Source organism: Canis aureus, chromosome 26 (assembly GCF_053574225.1).
Source record: "Canis aureus isolate CA01 chromosome 26, VMU_Caureus_v.1.0, whole genome shotgun sequence".
NCBI classification, from domain to species: domain Eukaryota; kingdom Metazoa; phylum Chordata; class Mammalia; order Carnivora; family Canidae; genus Canis; species Canis aureus.
This window is the reverse complement of record NC_135636.1, coordinates 45,268,524-45,292,027: the sequence shown is the minus strand read 5'-3', so window position 1 is coordinate 45,292,027 and position 23,504 is coordinate 45,268,524. Positions and strand designations below refer to the sequence as shown.

The window sequence follows — 23,504 nt, the reverse complement described above, 5'->3', positions numbered from 1 at the left end:
TTCTGGTAACATTTCTCTTTCTGTGTGAGTATATGCATCCGGACGCACACACACACATGAAAGCTTTTTAAATTTCTGCAGCAAATGACAGTTATAGAAGCAATCAGGGCAGGGGCCTAAAATCAGAAAAAGGTCCCAACAGTGAGGATGGAGGGAGAGGGTGTGGAGCAGAAGGAAAGCAACAGTGAACTTCCTGTGTTTGCCAAGTTTGTTGACCAAAGGCCGGGCTGGGGGCAGCGCCGGGTGTGTGGGGACCGGACGGTGGCGGGAGTGGCAGGCGGGGGACCTCACGGGGCTGGGGATCAGCGTGTCGGATTCTCGTTCCCCACGGATTCGAGTGTCCCTGTTAGCCCGGGCGTCCCCCTTTGTGTGATGGGGTCCATTCTGCCTGCACTTGTGGGGCCCCCTGAGATGAATGCCTTAGTTTCTCTGGGGCACAATGGGAAGCTGGGTAGTTTCTAGAAACACAGCCTTTAAGTTTAATTTGGTGATGATGCACCTGCAGCCTCGAGGTCCTTCTTTGAGTTCTGAGTTTCCCGAAACCCTTGGCCGCTGATGCCCCCTGATCTGTTCCAGGTGGCATCTGAGAACAAGTGTGGTCAAAACGGGACGCCGGTGATCCTATCGACCCACGACATTACATTCTATGATGAAGGTCAGTGCCCCGCTGGGAGGTGGGCTGCTCCTGGGGCTGGGGCTGGGGAAGGGTCTGCAGATCCTGCTTACGGGGAAAAGAAAAAATGCAAGGCTTGAAACCACAGGCTCACTTTGGAACCATTAGTATAAGTGTCCTGGGGCTACCGGGCCAGTGTCACAAACCGGTGGGCTAAACAACAGAAATGTGTTGTCTCACAGTGCTGGAGGCTACAAGTCTTTTTCTTTTTCTTTTATTCCGTTTTATTAAAAAAATAAAACCACAGGAAAAAAAATGAATGTACAGGCGATGGGATAGTGGGGAAATGGTGAGGGAGGAGGGGGGAACACGGTGCTGGTGACGGGCAGTCCCGTGCCCCCTGTGATGGCGAGGTGGTCCTCATCACATGGACACTCCTCCGTTCCACGGGGTTAGCACATGGGCAGGGTTGGCGCCTTCTGAGCACCTCAAGGGGGAGTCTGTTCTCTGCCCCTCCTACGAGCCGCAGGTGCTCCCCGTGGCTTCCAGATGGTGTCCTCTCTACGCACGTCTGTCCATGGGTCCACATTTCCCCTTTTATAAGGACGCAGTCACATTGGATTGGTGTCCACCCTAACTGACCTCATCCTCGCTCGGTCATTTGCAAAGACCCTGTTCCTACACGAGGTCATAGGCACCTGGGGGATCCAGTTCAACCCTGGGCACCACCCATTCCTTCTAGAAGCGGCCGAGGATGTGCAGCAGCCAAGACGGAGGCAAAAGAGTGAAAACACTAAGAGGCTGGCATCTGGAGTCATAACCCGAGGCTACAGTCCCCGCTCTGCAAGGACTGGCTCTGTGACCTGGACAAGCCATTTCACTTTCTAAACCTGTGCTTTCTCGACTCTCCCGTGTGGGGATAAGAACCCCTACATCACACAGTTCCCAAGAGGGGTAAAGGAGCCCTTCCATGAAGCATGTCCATATTATTAGGCATTTAGGAACTTTGCAGAAACTGGGAAAGTAGACAAGGCAACAGGATTTTCCCTAACACAAGGCCAGTTTTTAAATGGGACCATATATTTATGTATCTTATTTTGTCCTGCAGTTTAAGACTATAAATTCAGTGCATGAAAGTGGCCAGGTTCTACTATGCGGAGAATATATATATATATACGACGATATAAGAAAGAACAAGTGGTTAAGGGTGAGAAGGCTTAGTGGAGTTCTTACTGGAATCAAACTGCTGGCTTTGCCCCCTACCAGCTGCGTGACCTCAAGCAGATTACTTAACCTCTCTGAACCTCAGGCTCCTCGCCTGTAAAGTGGGATAACAATAGCGCCTACAACATAAGCATCCGATGCACTAAAGCTCGGACATCAACGCCTGCCACCTAGCAAGTGCTCTGTGGATTAGCTGTCCTTATTACCGTGTGGCTCTGGTTGCTGTCATTGCATGTAACCTTCTGGGCTTCAGTCTCTTCTTCTGAGCCATGAGGGAATGAGTCCTCTTATTGGTGCTAGAAGTTTTAGAATTTCCTCGTGTCAGGGGAAAACTCCTTTCTTTCTCGTCTGCTACTCACCCCACATCTGACTCCAAACGTGAGGGGTTTCCATGCCAAGCAATTCTGTGACACCAGCTCGGTGTCCTCCATGTCAGTGCTGTTCTGACTCTGTCTCCCTAACATGAACATCAGCCCCCACAGGCTAAAGCCTCAGCCCCACAAGACTGCCTCTCACTTTCATTTGACAGTTGAAGGTGGTGAGTGGTCAGGTTACCCGCCGCTCCTGGCCTACCTGGCTACAGATCAGAGATGCCCCTGAGCCCCTCCCCAGGTTCAGTTGTCTGCTAGAATGGCTCGCAGAACTCAGGAGAAGAGTGGACCGACTAGATGGCCGACCCATCAGTGTACAACTCAGTAACAGCCAGATGGAAGGGAGGCATAGGGCATAGGGCAAGGTAGGAGGGCGCCTGGGGGTGGTGGGGCTTCCCTGCCCTGTCTGGGCACACCAACCTCCTCGCACCCCCGTGCATCCACCGTCCAGCTCTCTGAACCCCATCCTTTAGGGACTTTTGTGCATGCTTTATTACGCGGGCATGATTGATTAAGTCGTTGGCCATTGGCGATAGAACTCAATATCCAGCCCCAGAGATGGGGGATGGGGCTGAAAGTTCCAACCCTCTAATCACATGGCTGGTTCCCCTGGCAACCAAGGCCCCATCCTTAGGGGCTTTCCAAAGTCACCTCATTAACATAAACTCGGAGGTAGTTAAAAGGGGCTGGCTTGTTATGAATAACAAAAGACGTCTTCATGGCTCTTATCATTTCTATGATAAGCTTTAGGAGTCCTGTGCCAGGAATGGGGGATGAAGACCAAATACTAGTTCTTACCCTAGAACACTATATCATTCCTGAGGAGTTTATTAAAAGCTTAGATGGCAGGTGCCCTCCCATAGCCTCTATCTACGATAAACTAAGGTTGGGATTTTCCTAGAGGACTCTGACGCACCGCCAGGATTGGCAACCCCTGGCCGAGAAAAGGTCCCAAGTTTCTTCCTCCCTTTAAGCCCTAGAGCTCAAACTTAACACTTTGACGTACACAACACGGATTGTATTTACAGCAGCAGCCTTTGATGAGAATGGAGTGAAAGCTGGCCCTTGAGACGCACAGGCTTTGAAATGAGAATCACACCGTTGATCTAATTTACAAACTGTAGATGTCTGTCCTCAAGAAGTTGAGAGGCACGGAGGATGTAATGTGTCCTACAGAAATCACTCTCTCTGTCATAATCATATTATCATTCCCCTATTTGTAGCACTGGGTGCAAGGGCGAGGAGTGTGTAGGAAGAACAGAAGAATATAGTGTTGGGGACTGAGAAAGCCTCCCTCCTCTTTTACTCCCTCCCTCAATTCCTGTCTCTTTCCTTTTCTACTTCTTTCCCTCCCTTTCCCTTTTTTCATTCCTTCCTATACATATACATATATATACACACACACATATATACACATATATATATTTCTTCCTATACATATACATATATGCATATATATATGTATATATATATATATATATATATTTCTTCCTAAAAGGAGGAAAACAGGTAACAGAAACCCACAAGGATGGTCTGGAATAGCCTATTGCTGTGTGAATACCGACATGAGCCAAGGGAAACAGAGAATCGCATTTTGGTGAGTCATGGGTTCGTTGCATTTAGCCCTGGTTCCCTGCAGCCTCGCTTTCAAAGTCCCGGGCACCCGCTGGAGAATCTGTAAAGAGTTGTGATTAATCCTCTGAGGTCAGAATTCTGCTGCCATTCATGGACAACTTGAGCCCTGAGCAACTCGCTTTGGAGTGATTATCCCATTTAATGAGGAAGGCAGCCTATTATCACCCTCTTGCTGTTTTCCCCAGGTTATTAACTAAGTTATAATTTTCAATGCAGTTTTTAAGGGGGTATAAAAGTAGGATTCTGGGGGTCTTTTTTTTCATCCATTTGACAGAATTCTCTGACCCTGCCGTTTGACGCACATTTGTATTCATCTCTGGCGATGTATACACATACATCTGCACGTAGAGAAGAGTCACCAGAGAAATAGATAAATGGGATTCTGGGTGACTGGGTTCTTTTTTCTCCTCCTCCTCCTCCTCCTCCTCCTCCTCCTCCTCCTTCTTTTCTTCTTCTTCTTCTTCTTCTTCTTCTTCTTCTTCTTTTCTTCTTCTTCTTCTTTTTATCTCTATTTTTCCCATTATGATTAAACAGTTCATCACCGTGCCGGACCGTTTTCTGCGAGGGCTTATTAAGACGTGGAGGTAGCAGTGACCGGACACACAGCATAGGAAGCCAGGATGCAGGATTTGAATTTTGGCTCCTGTGTGAGCTCAGGCAAGTTTCTGAGCCTCTGTCCTTTCATCTGCAAAATGGGAATGCTGTTCCTGGAGGAACCAAGTCGCTAAGATCCTTGTGAGGCTGAAATGAGTTGATGTGTGTGAAATACTTAGAAGAGTGCCTCGTCTCTGGTAAACACATGCAGAAAGTTGCTTGTCCTGGGTTGCACTTAATGCTGATGCTCGTCAAGGTTGTCATTGCAGTTTGAAGCTAACTGGAGTATCTCTAACCTAACTTTTACATCTGGGTGGGCCCAATGTACTCTCAAGGGTCCTTATCAGGAGGATGCAAAGGGGGGGTCAAAGTCAGAGGGGGAGATGAGAGGGATAGATGTCACACAGAGAGAAAGATCTGACGATTCTGCAGGGCTGACCTTGACATGAAGGAAGGAGCCATGAGCCAAGGACTGCAGGAGGCCTCTCAAAGCTGTAAAGAGCAAGGAAGCAGATGCTCCCCTAGAGCTTCCAGAAGCTGCCCCGCTTTCCACTTCTGACCTTCAGAACTGGAAGATAATATATTGGTGTTGTTGTGAGGCACAAAAATTGGGGTGATTTGTTACAGCAACAATAGGAAACTAACGTGAGCACACTCACACTTTGGAGTTAGGGGACCTGGGCTTAGTTAGGTCCCAGCTCTGCTGCTCACTGGCTGTGTACAGCCTTGGCAAGGAATCTGTATTCTAAGAAAGTAATCTATCTGCAAAATGGGAATAATAATAATAATATTAACTTAATAGGAAAGTGTAAAGACAGTGGCTGGCACAGGGTAAATAAGTTGAAATACAGGAGTCCAGGGATCCCTGGGTGGCGCAGCGGTTTGGCGCCTGCCTTTGGCCCAGGGCGCGATCCTGGAGACCCGGGATCGAATCCCACGTTGGGCTCCCGGTGCATGGAGCCTGCTTCTCCCTCTGCCTATGTCTCTACCTCTCTCTCTCTCTCTCTCTCTCTCTCACTGTGTGCCTATCATGAATAAATAAAATAAAATAAAATAAAATTAAATTAAATTAAATTAAATTAAAAAAAAATACAGGAGTCCAGAAAAAAACAGAAACAGAGTCTATTGTCATGTGTGTCCTTTATCCCTGTCTTGTCATCTGACGATCTGAGATTTTTCCCACTTGTGCTTTGATGCCTAAAACCTCACTAATCTTTGGGGAAATAAAAATGCCTCATTTTTCTCCTTCTTCCACTCCTTTCTATCAAATTTATAACATTGGTTCCCTCTCTAAAAATTAAACTGTTCAGGGGCACCGGGGTGTCTCAGCGGTTGAGTGTCTGCCTTTGGCTCAGGTCGTGACCCCGGCGGGGTACTGGGATCGAATCCCACATCAGGCCCCCACCTGCTTCTCCCTCTGCCAGTGTCTCTGCCTCTCTCTGTGTGTCTCTCATGAATAAATAAATTTTAAAAATCTTAGGAAAAAAAAAAAAAACCCAAAACTGTTCAGTCCTCACTGCTACTGGAAGGCAAGGACTAATGCATGATTTATCCACCAGAACACGTCATTTTTCAGAAGCCAGAGGCTGTCTCTGTTTTACCTGGATAAGAAGTTTCAAAATATTAACACCTTTCCTTTTTGTCCCTTGTCAATTGTTCCTCAAAAGAAGAATTGCCTAATTTTGCTTAGAAAACAAAAATAAAAAATATAAATAAATAAATAAATAAATAAATAAATAAATAAATAAATAAATAAATAACAAAAATAAGTGGAATCATTTTATGAGACTGAAAATACATAGCTGAGCTAAGTGTCCCTGCCTGTGCGGTAACATCATGAGAATAGAAGCATTTGCCAATAGTGACATTCGGGCCCAGTGTAATGGGAGTCCCCAAATGTCCACCCAGCCCAGCCTAGGACAAATCCCTGGGCTACCTGAACATGTACAGATCCCTCTAATTCACCTGGTATGGTCTTTAATTCATTGTCTTTTGACAGCTACAAAATATTTTAAGGTGTGGACTTGCTATCATTCAGCCATGACCCCCGCCCCCCATGGTGGGTGGGCATTCTTTTTTTTTTTTTCTTTCTCTCCACTCCGAACAACGAACAACGCAGCAGTGAATATTCTTGGGCATATTTTTTATCCTTTGCATTTTAGATCATTTCTTCCAGAGGAGGCTGTACCTTGTATGGCTGGAGCAAGTGCTTCTAGACAAACCACTTGAATCTGTGGCCTCTTTCCGCCTCTTTGCAGCTGTGTGAGCTTAAACACAAACTTCCCTTCTCCACCTCAGGGTGTTAGGAAGAGAAAATAAGATAATTGCAAATTATCTTGCAAATCCCTTGGAAAAAACTTGCGAATCCCTTCACTTGGTGCCTAAAACGATAAATGATGGCCATCGTAAAGAAGTAGATTCCTGAAAATCGTGGTGCCTAATTTTTAATCCACATTAGAATCACCAGGAGGATTTCTTTCAAATCTCATGACCAGAATTAAGAAAATCAGAAAATCTGGGGGTAGGGCCCAGGCACAAATCTTTTTTTTTTTTCAAGTTTCCCTGGCCATAAGTGTTTTTAAAGCTGCTAACGTTCAGCCATGGTTGGAAACCATTTGGAATGCACTCAAATAGGAAATTCCTTACTCACATTTTTCAGAAATAAAACATTGGCATTTCTGTTTTAGATTCTTCCAAGACTTTTTTGTCCCCACCATGGCTGACACCCTGGGCGCAGCTTTCTGTTCCAGGGTTCATTAAGTCTGATTTCATTAACTTCCATGCAGCTGCTGCTGAGTAACACCTAACTTGTTCTTTGCCTCTCTGGACTGAGAAGCCCGGACGGTGCACCCTGCTCTGAACACAGAGACATGGATGTGGTTTCAGGACCATAGTCATGCCCTAAACTAAAAATTTCTGGAAGTTTAACTATTTAAAGCAGCATATTAGTGGGTGAGGTCTGCTATGTGCAGAGCAGACCTCAAAGACCAAATGTTTCTGAGCACAAGAGACGAGAAATAGAAGCAGTCTGGCTCCATTTGTGGGTTCAAAACTGTGATGTATAATCAGTCATTGTTTTTTGACAGCTACAAAATATTTTAAGGTGTGGATAGGCTATCATTCATTCAGCCATGACCCCCGCCCCATAATTGGTATAACTGATTCTCAGAGTGGTGCCCAGGCCAGCAGCATCTATCACCTCGAACTGGTCAGACCAGCAGATTCTAGGGCACCAGCCCACACCTCCTAAGTCAGAAATGCTGGTGGTGGGGTCCTGCCGCCCGTTCTCACTGCCCTCCAGGAGCTTATGACACTCCCTCAGGCATGAGGACCTTCGCGTCAGGGACCCAGCGTGGGGCCCCGGGAGATATGGAGGTGTCAGGAATCCAACGCTGCCCCTTGCCTAGACACCTCGACTCAGCTCCAAGCGTGGCTTCCCTGCAGATAATAAGATATTTCAGGAAAAGCCTTATTTTAGGATTTTCAAATGAAATTTCCCAATTCAAAAAACTCTAAACATTCTGCTGGATGAACACCGTGCTGGCCGTATCCGCAGATCTCATTAGTTGGCAACTTCTGATCATGTGAAGTTTCTCTCCCTACTTTTCATCACTCAACAAAAATAACTTAAAAAATAAAAAAAAAGATTTTATTTAGTCATGAGAGACACACAGAGAGAGGCAGAGACATAGGCGGAGGGAGAAGCAGGCTCCCTGTGGGGAGCCCGATGTGGGACTCGATCCCAGGACCCTGAGATCATGACCCGAGCCAAAGGCAGATGCTCAACCACCGAGCCACCTGGGTGTCCCCAAAAGTAACTTAAAAAAAATATCATTCATCATCACCATTAGGTTATCCTGGCTTGAAGCAGCTAAACATTTAAATCCTATAGCTAATTCTAAATGTGCTTGCTTGGCTTCTGGACCCACCAGGCCTCTTGCCCTTGATAACGTGCTTCTGTGTTTGTTGCCACCAGGGAGGGACCCCAAAGGCAGGAAGGCGTCACTGTCTGTGTCCCCTTTGAAGCCGCCTATGTGCTTCATCCACGAGTCCTTTTTATTTACTTATTTTAAACAAATTTTTATTTGGGTACCTGGGTAGCTCCTGGGTAGCTCAGCAGTTGAGCATCTGCCTTCAGCTCGGGTCGTGACCCCGGGGTCCCGGGATCGAGTCCCGCACAGGCTCCCTGCATGGAGCCTGCTTCTCCCTCTGCCTGTCTCTCTCTCTGAGCCTCTCATGAATAAATAAATAAGATCTTTTAAAAAATAAAAAGATCTTATTTATTTATTTGCGAGAGCGCGTGCACATGTGAGAGAGCACAAGCAGTGGAGAGGGAGAAGCAGGCTGCCCATCCAGCAGGGAGCCCTATGCGGGGCCCCATCCCAGGACCCTGGGATCATGACCTGAGCCGAAGGCAGCCACTTAACCAACTGAGCCACCCATGCGACCCTCATGAGCCCTTTTTAAAATGACCTCTGAGTGGGTACATCAACTCCAGGGGACTTAAAAAGTTGGTTTCTGAGTTTGCTGAGTAGGTCAGACTCTGGAATACGGAGCTGCCCCCGAGGTCATGCCACTTGCTCCAGGATGCAGGACCCAGGTGGCCTGGGAGCCCTCGGTCACAGCCACAGGCTCGTTGGTTATGGAGCCCACGTCGCTGCTGGGCCAGCCCCAGGCCAAGCGGAAATAGGCCCAATGTTCCGCAGTTGGCCTTAAAACCCCATTCTAGGCCTCTCCTTTTCCCTGGTTTTTTCTGTTCATTATTTGTACATGTTTAAGTGACATGGGATGGGGAGGCCTTAGTATGTATACATATAAACCTTCCCAACAGTATACATCATAAGGGAAGACAGGAGACACATCCCCCATCCCGCGGGTCTATCCGCTTCCTGCCTCGTCCCCACATTTCCTTCGCTACAGGTGAGCACTTTGTACTGTTTCTTATGCTCACAGGTGTTCCAACTGAGCATATATTAAAATCTGCTGCTCGGACACCTGGGTGACTCCGTTGCTTAAGCACCTGCCTTCAGCTCAGGTCATGATCTCAGGGTCTTGGGATCAAGTCCCATGTCGGGCCCCATGCTCAGCAGGGAGTCTGCTTCTCTCTCTCCTTCTGCCTCTGCCTGCCGCTTCCCCAGCTTGTGCTCTCTCTCTCTCTCTCTGTCAAATAAATAAATAAGATCTTTAATAATAAATAAATAAAAATAGGGGATCTCTGGGTGGCTCAGCGGTTTAGCGCCTGCCTTTGGCCCAGGGCGCAACACTGGAGTCCCGGGATCCAGTCCCATGTCGGGCTCCCTGCATGGAGCCTGCTTCTCTCTCCTCCTGTGTCTCTGCCTCTCTCTCTCTCTCTCATCATAAATAAATAAATCTATAAATAAATAAATAAATAAATTAATTAATTAATTAATAAAAATCTGCTGCTCTATCTCTCAACATCACTTTTTAAAAATGAATGGGAACATTCCCTCCGTGCAGTTGGACGTGGCTTTTTTCACTTACTACGTGTCTTGGAGAATGTTAGTGTGTGTGGAGGATTTCGCTCTCTGGGCATGGGATAATTTACTTAACCTCTTGGTAAGCGGTTAGGTTGTCTCTAGTCTTTTGTCAGGGTGAAAGTGGCCCGGCAAGTCGTGTGTATCTGTTCCCGATGTCTTCATGCCTCGATGCAATTATATTTATAGGGTAATATTCTACAAGTAGAATATGGAGTTCACAGAGTTTGTGAATTTTTAAATATCGATATGTGTTACTAAGTTACCCTCCGAAGAGACACCAAGATACACAGCCACGGGCGATATGTGCGGCTGTTCTTTCTCATATTCCCTCCCTGTTAGGTGATTTTTTTCACTAGTTTGATGGGTGCAAAGCTATGTCTCCTAATTTTGCTCGTATTTAACTATTTATGAAGTTGAGCATCCTTTCAGATGCTTAAAAGCCAGCCGTGTGTCCTTCCTCTGAACTGTGTGCTCACGTTTGGTGCTCCTTTCTCCACCCAGCTCCCCTCTGTTTTGATGTTTGTTTATACAATGTCTTCTTTTTCCAAATTGAGATATAATTCACATGCCATAAAATTCATCCTTTTAAAGTATGCAACTCATGCTTTTGAGTCGATTTACAAGGTAGCACTACCATCCCCGCTATCTAGTTCCAGAACATTTTCATCAGCCCAACCAAGGATTCCAGACCCATTAGTTGTCCATCCCTGTAGCCCCTTGCCTCCACCCCCAGCCCCTGGCAGCCACTCATCTGCTTTCTGTCTCTATGGAAAGAGTTTTGCCTCTTCTGGACATTCATGTAATGAGAATCATACAATATGTGGTATTTTCTATCTGGATTCTCTCAGCGTCATGTTTTCGGGTTCACTTGCGTTGTAGCATGTATCCGTGCTTCATTCTTGTACGTGGCTAAATACGACTCCCCTGTCTGGATAGCCTACATCTTGTGTAGCCATTCATCCGTTGATTGATCAATGTTCGGGCTGCTTCCACTTTTTCAGCTATTGTGAATAGCGCTGCTGTGAACATTTGTGTACAAATTCTTGGGTGGACATACGTTCTCATCCTTCGCTTGTGTGCCTAGGAGTGGGATGACTGGGTCATACAGTAACTCTGTGTTTGACTTCTGGAGGAACTACCAAACTGCTTTCCAAAGCAGCTGCACTATTTTACATTCCCGCCGGCAACATAGGAGGGTTCTAATGGTGCCACATGCTCGCCAACACTGGTTGTGATCCGTCTTTCTGATTACGGCCATCCTAGTGGATGTGAAGTGGTACCATTTTGGTTTTGGTTGCCTTTTCCTAATGACTGATGATGTTGGGCATCTTTTCACTGCTCACTGATCATTTATATGTCTACCCTGGAGAATATGTCTTCTTGATTTGGCTGCTTTTCCCCATCCTTCTCCCCTGAGCCTCTTGTCTCCTAGTGTTTCTGGCTGGCTATTCTTAGTCTCCAGAGTCTCAAGCTAATAATTGTCACTCTTCAGCAGTGTTCTATGTGGCATGAATTCCACCTACCCCACCCTCCACGTCCAAGGCTTGCCCTTGGCGTTCTTATCCTTGGAGGGCACTGATAGAATAACACATGACCTTCCCTGGTACGTTTTCTACCATTTAAGATGTGCTTTATGTTGTATATCTGATCAATGTTCTTGCTACTTCACATCCCTGCCACCCTTGGTGATGGAAGAAAGACACTCTATCACATTACTGCTGAAAATGTGAATCACTAGAGCCCTTTCTGAGGAAAAAAAAATATGACTATTTTTTTTTAAAGATATTAAGAAACAGGAGAAATATGAAACTATAATGAATTTTTTTTAATTTTATTTATTTATGATAGTCACACAGAGAGAGAGAGAGAGAGGCAGAGACATAGGCGGAAGGAGAAGCAGGCTCCATGCACCGGGAGCCCGACATGGGATTCAATCCCGGGTCTCTAGGATCGCGCCCCGGGCTAAAGGCAGGCGCTAAACCGCTGCGCCACCCGGGATCCCTGACTGTCTATTTTTAAAAACTAAATGCACATTGATCTGGGTATAACAGTTCTACATCTGTGCCTGTATTCTATAGAAATAAAGCACTAACTTAGGATTTTTGAACATAGAAGTTAATCCCAGCATCGTTTGTAATAGAAATGGAAACAATTACTTGGAAACTTCCAGAATATTCATTGATTGGGCGATGACTTAAATATCTTTTAGTATATGCATATTAAGGAATATTATGCAGTTATTTAAAAAATAATATAAGGGTGACTAGATGGCTCACTTGGTTAAGCATGTGACTCTTGGTTGGATCTCAGCTTAGGTCTTGATCTCAGGGTCGAGTTCAAACTCCACGCCCAGCATGGAGCCTACTTAAAAAAAAAAAAAAAAAAAAAAAAGATAGATTTGGACATATTGACTAAGAGGAATCACTATAGTTGTCAATTCAGACCTGGGGGGCTTACACACCAACTATTAATGTCTCACAGTTCTGCAGGTTAGGAAGTCCAAGATCAAGGCACTGGCAGATTTGTTGTCTAGCAAAATCTTCTTCTGGTTCTTAGATGGCCACCTTTCTACTATGTCCTCAAGCAGTGGAAGGGGCAAGAGCACTCCCTGGGGCCTGTTATAAGGGCACTCATTCCGTTCCTGAGGGCTCCAAACTCATGACCTGATCTCCTCCCCAAGACCCTACCTCCTAACACCACCAGAGCAAGGGTTAGGATTTCCACGTATGAAGGGACACGAACATTCAATCCATAACAATGGTATATATAAGAGCAATCAAAAACTATGTCTAACCTGATCCAGTTTTTATAAAAACCAAGAACAGACACAACCCCTGTGTATGTATATCTACAATACTTATGCATATTTGTGTGAGTATGTACAAAGCTTGGCAAGCCATGCTGGGCTGCAGATGCTAGTTAGGTTGCCACGAGGGTGGAGGGGCGAGACAGAAAGAGAAAAAAGTTAAGAGATCAGTTGTTTCGGGTAGTAAACACCTGTTGAATGTGTATTATTATTATATTGAGGGGAAAAAAAAACAAAATCAGACACTGAATATGTCTTTGAGTGACAATATAGGCTCCCATTGGAGCAAAGGTAGTCTAGCCCTGGAATTACCTTTGTATGTCCCAGACTTCTGCGGCACACAAGTGATAGGAAATCTGTGAGCAGAAAGGAAAACGGAAATGATGAGTTTCATTAGTACAGTCTCGCCCCACAGTGATGGGCAAATCCCTGCTGACTTTTGCGAGATCACAGGGTGAAGAGTTACCTTTTGCCCCATCACGTTGGAACCCAACATTAAAACCCAGCATTTCAATCACTAGATGTTCAGACACGTTCTATCAAGCTGATAGTCAAGAACCTTCCGCTCTAAGATGCCCCCCCTCACTCATTCCTTTCTTTTATTTATGCTGGAATTTCTTGGCGAAATTCATGGCTTTTCCCTATTGAGATGAAAAGCATGAAATCTGATCATTCCATGAAATTTTCAAATCTAACATCCTCTTCCAAGCTCTAAGTATCTGCCACATGAATCCTTATTTCAAGACCTATAAAACAACAAATGCATTTGCACGACACAGAAAGCCACAGTTGTTTGATGTGTCATGTGACTCAAAGTAAGACCGCAAAAAGGTCATTTTTGCAAAATTTTTTGAGGTCTTCATCATCAGTTTTCCCAAGGGCCTACCGTAATCCTTTGATATTCAAATATAATTCTCTTTTGAAGAGTTTAGTGGGTCATCATCTAGTTTCCCTTCTACCTTCCTGTCTTCTTCGGTGAACTCTTTGAACTCGGCCAGATTCTCACCCAACGAGAGCCACGTGTGTGATCTGAGCAGTACTTTCCAATGACTCAGCAAACTCCCACTTCTTCTGTCAGGTGGGCAATTTCCCTTAGCAATTTGTGTGCTTTATATTTCCACCTTACCCTCCTTTCTCCTGACTGATGGGGATGCTGACACACAGGGCGGTGTTGCAGCAGAAGGGATGTTGGAGTGGGAAATAACTCTCGTAAGTGGACACTTTGTGTGTAAATGAAATCATGGTGGTGGTTTCTGCTTCCTTCTTTAACCCCAAGCAGTAGGAGGATTTGGATATGGATTCTTAGGAGAGAACTCCACCTCCGCCACCACTGGTTATTACAAGGGTAGCTACTCTTGCCATTGCTATAGTGACGTTCCCTGACTGCTTGCTACGCCCTGGGCCCTGTGCTGTGGCCTTTCCTGTTCCCTGACCCACTCTTGCTATGGGCCAAGCACTGCCGGAGGCACTAGGGACACGGCTATAATCAAGTCAGACCAGGCCTCTATCTATTTGGGCTTAATTTCTAGTGGGGAAGAAGCACATAAAGGATGGATTAATGAAATCATTTCAGAGACCAAGGAATACTCTGCAGAACCCAAAGAGGGAATGGCGGTGAGTGGAGGGTGACTTTAAGAGGGTGGTCAAGGAAGACCTGACCTGAGGCCTGAATGATAACCAGGTAGCCATGGGAAGATGGGAGGGGAAGCATTTTCCACCTGGGGGTGGAAAGAACAATTAGTGCAGAGGGCTTCGGGTGGGAACGCAGTTGGTGTGTTGTGAGGAGGAACATGAGCTGAGCTGAGTGAAAGTCTAGCAGGGGTTGTCCATGGTAGAGTTTGCGCTTGATTTTAATTGGGGTGAGGCCTTTTTCTGATGATTTTATGTAGAAAAATGACAGAATCGAATTTGTATTTAGAACAAAACAAGACAAAATCACACACCAGTGTTTTCCAGATGTGAGACAACACTGATTCTTGAACACCCACTAATTCCGTGAACCAAACTTTCTCTGCTTTGTTCCCTCCCTCTCTTCTGTTCTTGTTTCTTTCTTTCTTTTTCTTTTTTTTTTTCTTTTCTTTTTCTTTTTTTTTTTGAAGCAGGCTCCCTGCAGGAGCCTGATGTGGGACTTTTGTTTTTTTTTTTTTAAAGATTTTATTTATTCATTCATGAGAGAGAGAGAGGCAGAGACACAGGCAGAGGGAGAAGCAGGCTCCATGCAGGGAGCCCAACATGGGACTCAACTCTGGGTCTCCAGGATCACGCCCTGGGCTGAAGGCGGCGCTAAACCACTGAGCCACCTGGGCTGCCCTCTGTTCTTGTTTCAACTACAGCATGTCAGGGGTTTAAGCTTTGCAATCAGGCAGATGTGAGTTCAAATCCTGACTCCACCACTTAAGAGCAGGATGAATTTGAAAGGTGACTTTAATTCTCAGAACCTCAATTTTCCCTAATGATGACCCCCAAAACGCCACTGGAAATAAGTTCTCAATCACATGTCTGCCTGAGATGACTTTCTTTGAAAAAGCCACACACATAATACAACAAAATTTTCTTCATTAAGATCAAAATTTCCACCTCTTCTAGGTATTTGAGAGCTGCCATATGCTTTCTTACTTGCTTCTTTTTTTATCTCCCTTAAACTCTTACACATTTTTTTTTCATGGAAAGTAAAGTCTCTTTGGTATGTCATCTGTTTGTCTGCTTTACGAGAAAACTTTTTTTATTGAAACCAGATTCAAGATGAGCTTCGCAAGATTTTTTCATGGGAATTAAAAGCTTAGTTCCCATCAGCCTGAAGGAACTTTTTAATTCTTTCCATAATAATGTGAGAAAGACATGTAAAGGACATTCCTCTTTGCAGGAGTGTAAAATTTGCAACTCTGATGGGTTTTCTTCCTATTTATTCATTTACAGATTGTGTGTGTGAGTGTGTGTGTGCGCGCGCATGCACATGTTCATTTAAGTCAATGTTTTAGGACATATTTCATTTCTAGAAATGAAATTACTAAAGATCTCAAAAGGTTGTAGTCTCTTTCCTGAAGTGGATTTTTTTCTTCACTTTCTTGAGAAAACAAAGGGTTGATGGCTTTTCTATTCAGCTCTTTGTGACTTACTTCCTCCAGTTTCATTCCCTTTACACTCCTTCCTTCCTCCCATACTGACTGCCTCCCAGACAGACTTGAAAAGCCTGGAGACAACTTCCCAAGAAGAGGATTGTTTGCTATTACTTGACAAGTAAAATGGGTAGAGAGAGAATTCTGTGAAATTCTCTCCAAGTCACTGAGCATGTACTTAATTTAAACTGGCGTAAGTGAAGAAACAAAAACAGGTCTGATGGCCACGTAATGGTAAATTTCAACTTCAGGCACAGCTGGATCCAGGTATTTATATACTATCACTGGGCATTTGCTCCCTGAGTCTTTTGGCTCTGCTTTCATCTGAGCTTGTTCTCAGACAAGCACTTGTGAATGTGATGATCAAGCCCCCCACTTACAGATGTCCCCCTACTGGTTTGCCAACCCAAGTATAAAGAGTGTAACTCCGTTCTAGTAGGTTCAGCAAAAGCCACAGGATTAGTCTAGCTTAGATCATGTGCCCAGCTAGGAGGTAAGCATTTTAGAAAGGAAAAGGGAAGACCTGGGTGATGGACTTGGGTATGCACTCACCCAAGTTTGGGGGGCAGACCTTCATTATCATGGGATGTCCCATCTAGGAAGTCCTAGTTCTTACCAGTTAAAAATACTTTCCTGGGGTACTAGGGTGGCTCAGTGGTTGAGCATCTGCCTTTGGCTCAGGTAGTGATCTCTGGGTACGGGGATCGAGTCCCACATTAGACTCCCCGCAGGGAGCCTGCTTCTCCCTCTGCCTATGTCTCTGCCCCCTCTCTGTGTCTCTTCGTCTCTCATGAATAAATAAAATAAAATCTTTTAAAAATACTTTCCCCATTCTTTAATATCAAGAGCTATGGTTTGCATCTGCTATAATTTCTAAATGCATTGAGGACTACTCTAGCTACTTGGATGAAAGAAATCTATCCTTTAATAAAGCACTATATTGGCATTTTTTAAAAAGTCTATCCAGGGACTGCATCAAATTAAAAAGCTTCTGCACAGCAAAGGAAGCCATCAACACAATGAAAAAATGAAAAACCAACCCACTGAATAGGAGAAAATATTTGTAAATCATTTATTGAATAAGAAGTTAACACCTAAAATGTATAAAGAATTCAACAGCAAAAAAAAAAAATCTGATTTAAAAATGGGCAGAGAATCTAAATAGACATTTTCCAAGGAAGACATACAGATTGGCCAAGAGATACATGAAAAAGTGTTCAACAACACTGATTATTAGGACAATACAAATAAAAACTACACCAAGATATCACTTCCCACCTGTCAGAATGGCTGCTACTATAAAAAAAAAAAAAAAAAAAAAAAACCAAGAAATAACAAATGTTGGTGAAAATATGGAAAAGGGGGAAATCTTGTACACTGTTGGGGGGAATGTACATTGGTGTAGGCACCATGGAAAACAGAATAGTGTTTCCTCGAAAAATTAAAAATAGAACTACCATGTGATCCAGCAACTCCACTTCTGGGTATCTATCCAAGGGAAAGGAAAACACTAATTCAGAAAGATATCTGCACCCCTGTGTTCACTGCGACATTGTTTACAACAGCTAAGATATGGAAACAACCTAAGAGTCTATCAATCCATCAATAGATGAATGGGTAGCTGGGTGACGGGTGCTTGAGGAGGGCACTTGATGGAATGAGCACTGGGTGTTATACTGTGTGTTGGCAAATTGAATTTAAATTTTAAAAAATAGATGAATGGGTAAAGACGCGGTGGTCATGTGTATATGTGGACTACTACTTGGCCATAAAAAAGAAGAAAATCTTGCCATTTGCAAAAATGTAACTGGACGTCGAAGACATCATGCTGAGTGAAATAAGCCAGACAGAGAGAGACAAATGCCATACGATTTCACATATACGCAGAACGTAAAAAACAAAAAAAAATGAACAAACAAAACAAGACGTGTAGATACAGAGAACGGAGTGGTGGTTATTGGAGTATCAGAGAGGTCAAGAGGCTGGGGGGTGGGTGAATTGGGTGGAGGGGCCCAATCGCATGGTGACAGATGGTGGCCAGACTTACCGTGGTGATCACTTCGTAGTGTAGACCAATATTGAATTATTATGATGTCATACGCCTGAAACTCATATTACGATATGTGCCTTTTTTACCTTTTTAAAAAGTCTGTCGTTGGGAAGGTTTTTGTTTTGTTTTGTTTTGTTTTGTTCTTCCAAAGACTTTCTGAGTGTAACACTCTTAACCACTAGCTCTTTCGGTTCCCGGCTGGAGAGCAAGGAAGAGCGGAGAAAGGGAAAGAGATTGGCTGATGCTCTCGGCATTTTGCAAAGCCCTTCCTTGTTTTCAATCTCAGTCTCTGCCTTTTTGTCAACTGTTTCCTCTTCTCCTGGCTTGGACGGTCCCCACGATTCATTTATATTCACTGTGATGCTTCAGCTGCCTGACTGGCTTACTTGGCACCCTGACACATCCATCTATCACTTCCTTAGTCCCACTCTCCCTCCCACCTTCTCTCCCTCTGTACAATGTTTGCCACGATTATGAATTCCTAGAGCACAGGGGGAAAGGGTGAAGAGGAGCTAGAGGGCGTACCCGGTGCTGCAGGGTGACTTCTTTAAGATCTGAGATTGTGAGGAGCCCCGAGTGCTTGTCATTGGCCTCTGTGCTGTCTCTCCTGTGCTCCTCAGAGATGACCATGCCACTTAGGGATCCGGCTCTCCCCTTCTCTCTCTCCTTTCTCTTTGCCCCTGACACTAGACACTGGGAGATACCACAGTTTGGCAAAAACAATTGCTAATAAAAGTGTGTGTGTGTGTGTGTGTGTTTGTCACACATATTAACAAGCAATATGAGCAGAACAAAAGATTTTCCTCTTTCTCTTTTTGTCCTTCTTTCTGCCTTCCTGCAAATGTATTTTTTAAGGACTGGCTACAGGGCACCTGGGGGGCTCAGTTGGTTAAAAGTCTGCCTTCAGCTCAGGCCATGATCCCGGGGTCCTGGGATCGAGCCCTGCATTGGGCTCCCTGCTCAGGGGGGGTCTGCTTCTCCCTCTCCCTCTCCTGCTCCCCACCTCTTATTCTCTCTCCCTCAAATAAATAAAAAAAATATTTAAACAAATAAAAAAAATAAAAAAATATAAAATAAATAAATAAATAAATAAATAAATAAATGTGCCCGGCTACCAATGTATAAAACAAAACACCACGCTGGCAAAGGTGTGGGGAGTCCGAAAAATAATCACAGCGTCCAGCAACTATTAAGCAGCTACTACAGAAAAGGCAGCGCATGAGAGTCTTTGCATCTGTTTTCTCCCTTAAACATCACAGCAAAGCTGCAAGGGAGCTATTAGCGTTCCCACTTTACGGGCGAGGAAGTTCAAAGATTTTTTTGTGACTTGTCCAAGGTCACACAGTTTATCAGCAGAGAATCCTGATCTTTAACTTTGGTCCCGAAAGTCTAGCTTCCTTCCTGAACATTGCACTGCTTTATAAAAGGCACCTCGGAAAGAAAGCAGTTCAGTGAGACCCACGCAGAGGTCAAGGCAGAGACAGCTGGACCCTGGAAGCGGTGCTCAGTCCCCGGAGGAGGACGCAGAGCCCGCATCCACGCGGCCCTGGACAGCTAACCCTAGGCAGCCCGAGGTCTAGGTTGCCTTCCCACGTGGACGCTTGCTCTTCCAGCCTTCAGAGTGGAGCTCCTCTGAGTGCTACCTTTTAAAATCTTCCATGAGCCTGTGCTGACATAGGCCTGTTGGTAAAGACAGAGCACAAACTTCGGAGTCAGGTTTCTGTCCCAAACCAGGCCCTGCTGCTCCACCAGGCGGCCCCGGGGGAGGCGAACCCCCTCTGTGGCGGCCTGTTTCCTCCCTTGAGAATAGTGCTAGCAGCTAACATGCATCACACACCATTCTGTCTGCTTTAAACATGTTAACTCATGTAATCTTAGTTGCAAAATTATGAGATAGTTTCTACCATTTGCCTCCTTTTACCAGAAAATTGAAGCACAGAGCGGTTAAGAAACTGAGATTCAAATAGACAATGTAGCTCAGTGGTTCTCAAACGTGAGTGGTTTTTAACCACCCCCACCCGTACCCAACCCTGGGGGACATATGGCAAATGTCCGGAAGCATTTGGGATTGTCACGACTGGGGTGCAGTACTGGCATCTACGGGGTGGAGGCCCAGGATGCTGCTAACCACCCTACAGTGCACATGGGGAACCCCCATAGCAAAGAATCAGCCGACCCCAAAAGTTGGTAGTCCCGAGGCCCAAGCTCCAGAGACCAAGCTCCTAACCTCTGCACAGCCTCCCAGATGAAATCATGACAAAATGCGTCTCACGGGGTCCCTCTGAAGCTGCAACTGGGTAAAGAACACGAGTGTCACTAGTACGGTGCCTGGTGTGCGCTTTCCGCCAACTGGCTCTCCTCCTCCCTGACCCCCCCCCCACCACCCCATTCCTCTCTCTCCCCAGAAGAGCAGGGTCAGAGGAGTTCCAGATAAACCAGGTTCTGCTCTGCAGAGGGACCGGACAGCGACAGAGCCCCAGCTTCATGGCCTCTGTGTATAAAAGGTTTGGAGTCCATTATCAATCCTTGGATTTCCTCGCCGGGTTGAATAACCGCTGTTTATGTTTGTGTTTACAGTCGATTTGGGAATAAGTGTCAAGGAGGATAATGTGGCCACTTCTTCCCCCAAGACAATGGAGATAAGCGCTGTTGCAGATGCCAACGGAAAGAATCTTGGGAAAGAGGCCAAACCCGAGGCACCAGCTGCTAAATCTCGTTTTTTCTTGACACTCTCGCGGCCTGTACCAGGACGTACTGGAGACCAAGCCACGGATTCATCCACTGGAGCAGTGAAGCTTGATGTCAGCTCCAATAAAGCTCTAGGGAACAAAGAACCAACTGAGAGCATGGCACTTCCGGTGGCAGCTGCACTGGGCCATGACCCAGATAAAACCCCAGGGCAGAGCCCCGCCGGGGACCAAGGCTCCTCTGCCACTTGGGGACCGGCGCCTGTCTCACCTGAGTCAGGAGGGGCAGCCCCCTCCAAGCCTAAGGACTCCAGCTTTTTGGACAAACTCTTCAAACTGGACAAGGGACGGGAAAAGGCACCAGTCAACAGCCAACAGGAAGCCAAGAGCAGCGAGCGTCGAGACCAGGCCGAGGAAATTTCCGGATTGTCCAGGCCGTCCGACGATGTCCCTGCAGAGAGGGTAAGTGCTGCACAAGAGCCACCCATTTTGTGAACACCGGCTCAGGGTTGGCGGGGGGGGGGGTCTGGTGGGGTAAGATGATGGCACATGTATGGCTCTGCAGTCACCAAGGGGCCCTGACAAGGTATCGAGCCGTCGACCCCTCTAGAACAGATGGCACGTTGCAGTGTCCCCCATGTTTCTGGGGGCAGAAACATCTGTTGGAAGAGCAGGAACAGCTGTGACATCTGTTTTCTGTAAAAGAAGGGAGGAGGTGAGGTACATACGGATGAATTCGTCCTTCCATTTATCAAAGGTAGAGGAAGACAGGTTGCATTTATGATCAATGGGGTCTGGAGGCAAAGGCATTAGCAGAATAAAAATGGTCCCTGAAAGACTCCACTAGCCTGCGTGGGCTCAGTAGGTTGTTTCCCGTTTCAGTATGTTTCTAGGCTTTTGTCGGAATGCATTTCATTTCTTCCTTTTAATAGCCTGGATTGATCTTTAACTATCTTTTGCACCAAAGTGTGGGTTTAAATAAAGAGCTTTTTACAGCTCTGGGCAGACTCTTTTATGTCCTAATTATTTCCCAACAAGCTGGGGTAATATCTTTGTAAAAACTAGGTATTTTTTAAGGAGGTATCCCGAGTCAGCTGCCTTTTTTTTCTTCCTGCACAAAGAAAGGGAAGTTCTTTTGATCTTAAAAAAAAGGAGGCATTTGCTTTTTATCTTGAAAGAGTTTGTTTGTATTGGGGTCGAGAAAGGAACTCCTTGAATGAAGGAGGAAATAAAAGTTGATACACTGTGTTTTAAGGTACTGGGGTTTTTTTTGTTTTGTTTTGTCAATGGAAGTTTAAATAACAGTATTTTTCAAAATTTGGGAGTCAAAAAAAATTGGGGAGTGCAGTCAGTACCTCTAGTTGAGGTTAGAACCAGGAAAAAAACTCGATGGGCTCAGGGTTTCATCACAGGGTTCTGCATCATGGCTGTCGATGCATTTGTCTTAATAACAACTAACTGCATTGCCATGTTGCCAACAACACATTTATCGAGCACTTACAGTATACCAGGCTCTGTTTTAAATGCTGTGCATATATTATTCTCCTTAAAAGAAATGATTAACATGTTAGTCTGTGGTTTTAATGCACCCAGGATGGTGTCAAGAACTATCTTCTATTTAAAAAATTTTTGGTAACCATTTTATTTATTTATTCATGAGAGACACACACAGAGAGAGGCAGAGACACAGGCAGAGGGAGAAGCAGGCTCCATGCAAGGAGCCCGATGCGGAACTCGATCCCAGGACCCTGGGATCATGCCCTGAGCTGAAGGCAGGTGCTCAACCACTGAGCCACCCAGGCACCCCAAGAACTATATTTTAAATGTTAGGCACCAGTTAAGGATTCTGGACAGTTACGTCTAGGGAAAGATAATCAGGCTCCTGTGTTCAGGCTCTCATGATCAGTGTTCTTGCCCTTTCTATATATTTCTATTCCAAGAACCGATTTTCAAGTTTTCTTCCAAAAGTTTTAAAAATTGTCCTTCAAATGCCCCCTTCCCCAAATGCACCAGTTCAGGAGCCAACTGAATAGCTTTCTGGATAATTCTTTTTTTTTTTTAATATTTTATTTATTTATTCATTCTGGATAATTCTTTTTTTTTATTTATTCATTCTGGATAATTCTTTTTTTTTTTTTAAGATTTTATTTATTTATTCATGAGAGACACAGAGAGAGCAAGAGGCAGAGACACAGGCAGAGGGAGAAGCAGGCTCCATGCAGGGAGCCCAACGTGGGACTCGATCCCAGGTCTTCATGATCACACCCTGGGCCAAAGGCAGGCACTAAACCACTGAGCCACCCAGGGATCCCCTTTCTGGATAATTCAAAGTAGGTCTTCAAACACATCCAGGCGTCACATCTTTACTGAGTGTGACACTGCCAGGTACAGGTGAGGCAAGGGTACAGTGGTGGCTGAGACAGAGCCCTGTCCTCAGGGACTTTGCAAGAGAAAAGGTACAAAACCGCTGCAATTCTTATGCAAGACACCAAGTGCTCTCCTTGGAGAGGCTGAGTGTTGGAGAGGATGCTCAGACACAAAGAGAATTGGCCTCACTGGCTCAGAGAACATTCCATCAAATGTGTAAACCCAGAGCTGGAAAGTTACTTGTCTTGGGGCTACAAACTGGTCATCAATATTCATGAATATTTGAGAAACGATTTACTGCTCGACTCTGAGCAGAAACTCTTGAGTCCTCATTATTGGTCATGGCTCCTAAGGCCATTCTGAGGTTACGACTTTGTGAATCATCACGTGTTTCATTCACTGGGGCATCCAAAGCTAACCCATTGCCCGAGTCAGGAAAGGATGGAGTTATTTATGGGAAAAGGATGAAGGATCAAGCTTTGCCCATCTTGGGACAGGTATCTAGTGACTTATCCAAATCCCCCACCTTATTTAAGAAAACCA

General features: G+C 45.2%; 1 protein-coding gene across 5 annotated transcripts in view; it reads left to right on the top strand.

Annotated features, from left to right (window-relative positions):
* The window catches only part of BCAS1 (brain enriched myelin associated protein 1), a 97,652-nt gene that overhangs the window by 14,025 nt on the left and 60,123 nt on the right, over positions 1-23,504 (top strand). For all 5 annotated transcript variants that reach the window (XM_077873615.1, XM_077873614.1, XM_077873613.1 and 2 more), the window contains exons 3-4: positions 577-655; positions 20,485-21,056. In XM_077873615.1, coding sequence (XP_077729741.1) covers positions 577-655; positions 20,485-21,056 — 651 coding nt within the window. The remainder of the gene's footprint in view (positions 1-576; positions 656-20,484; positions 21,057-23,504) is intronic.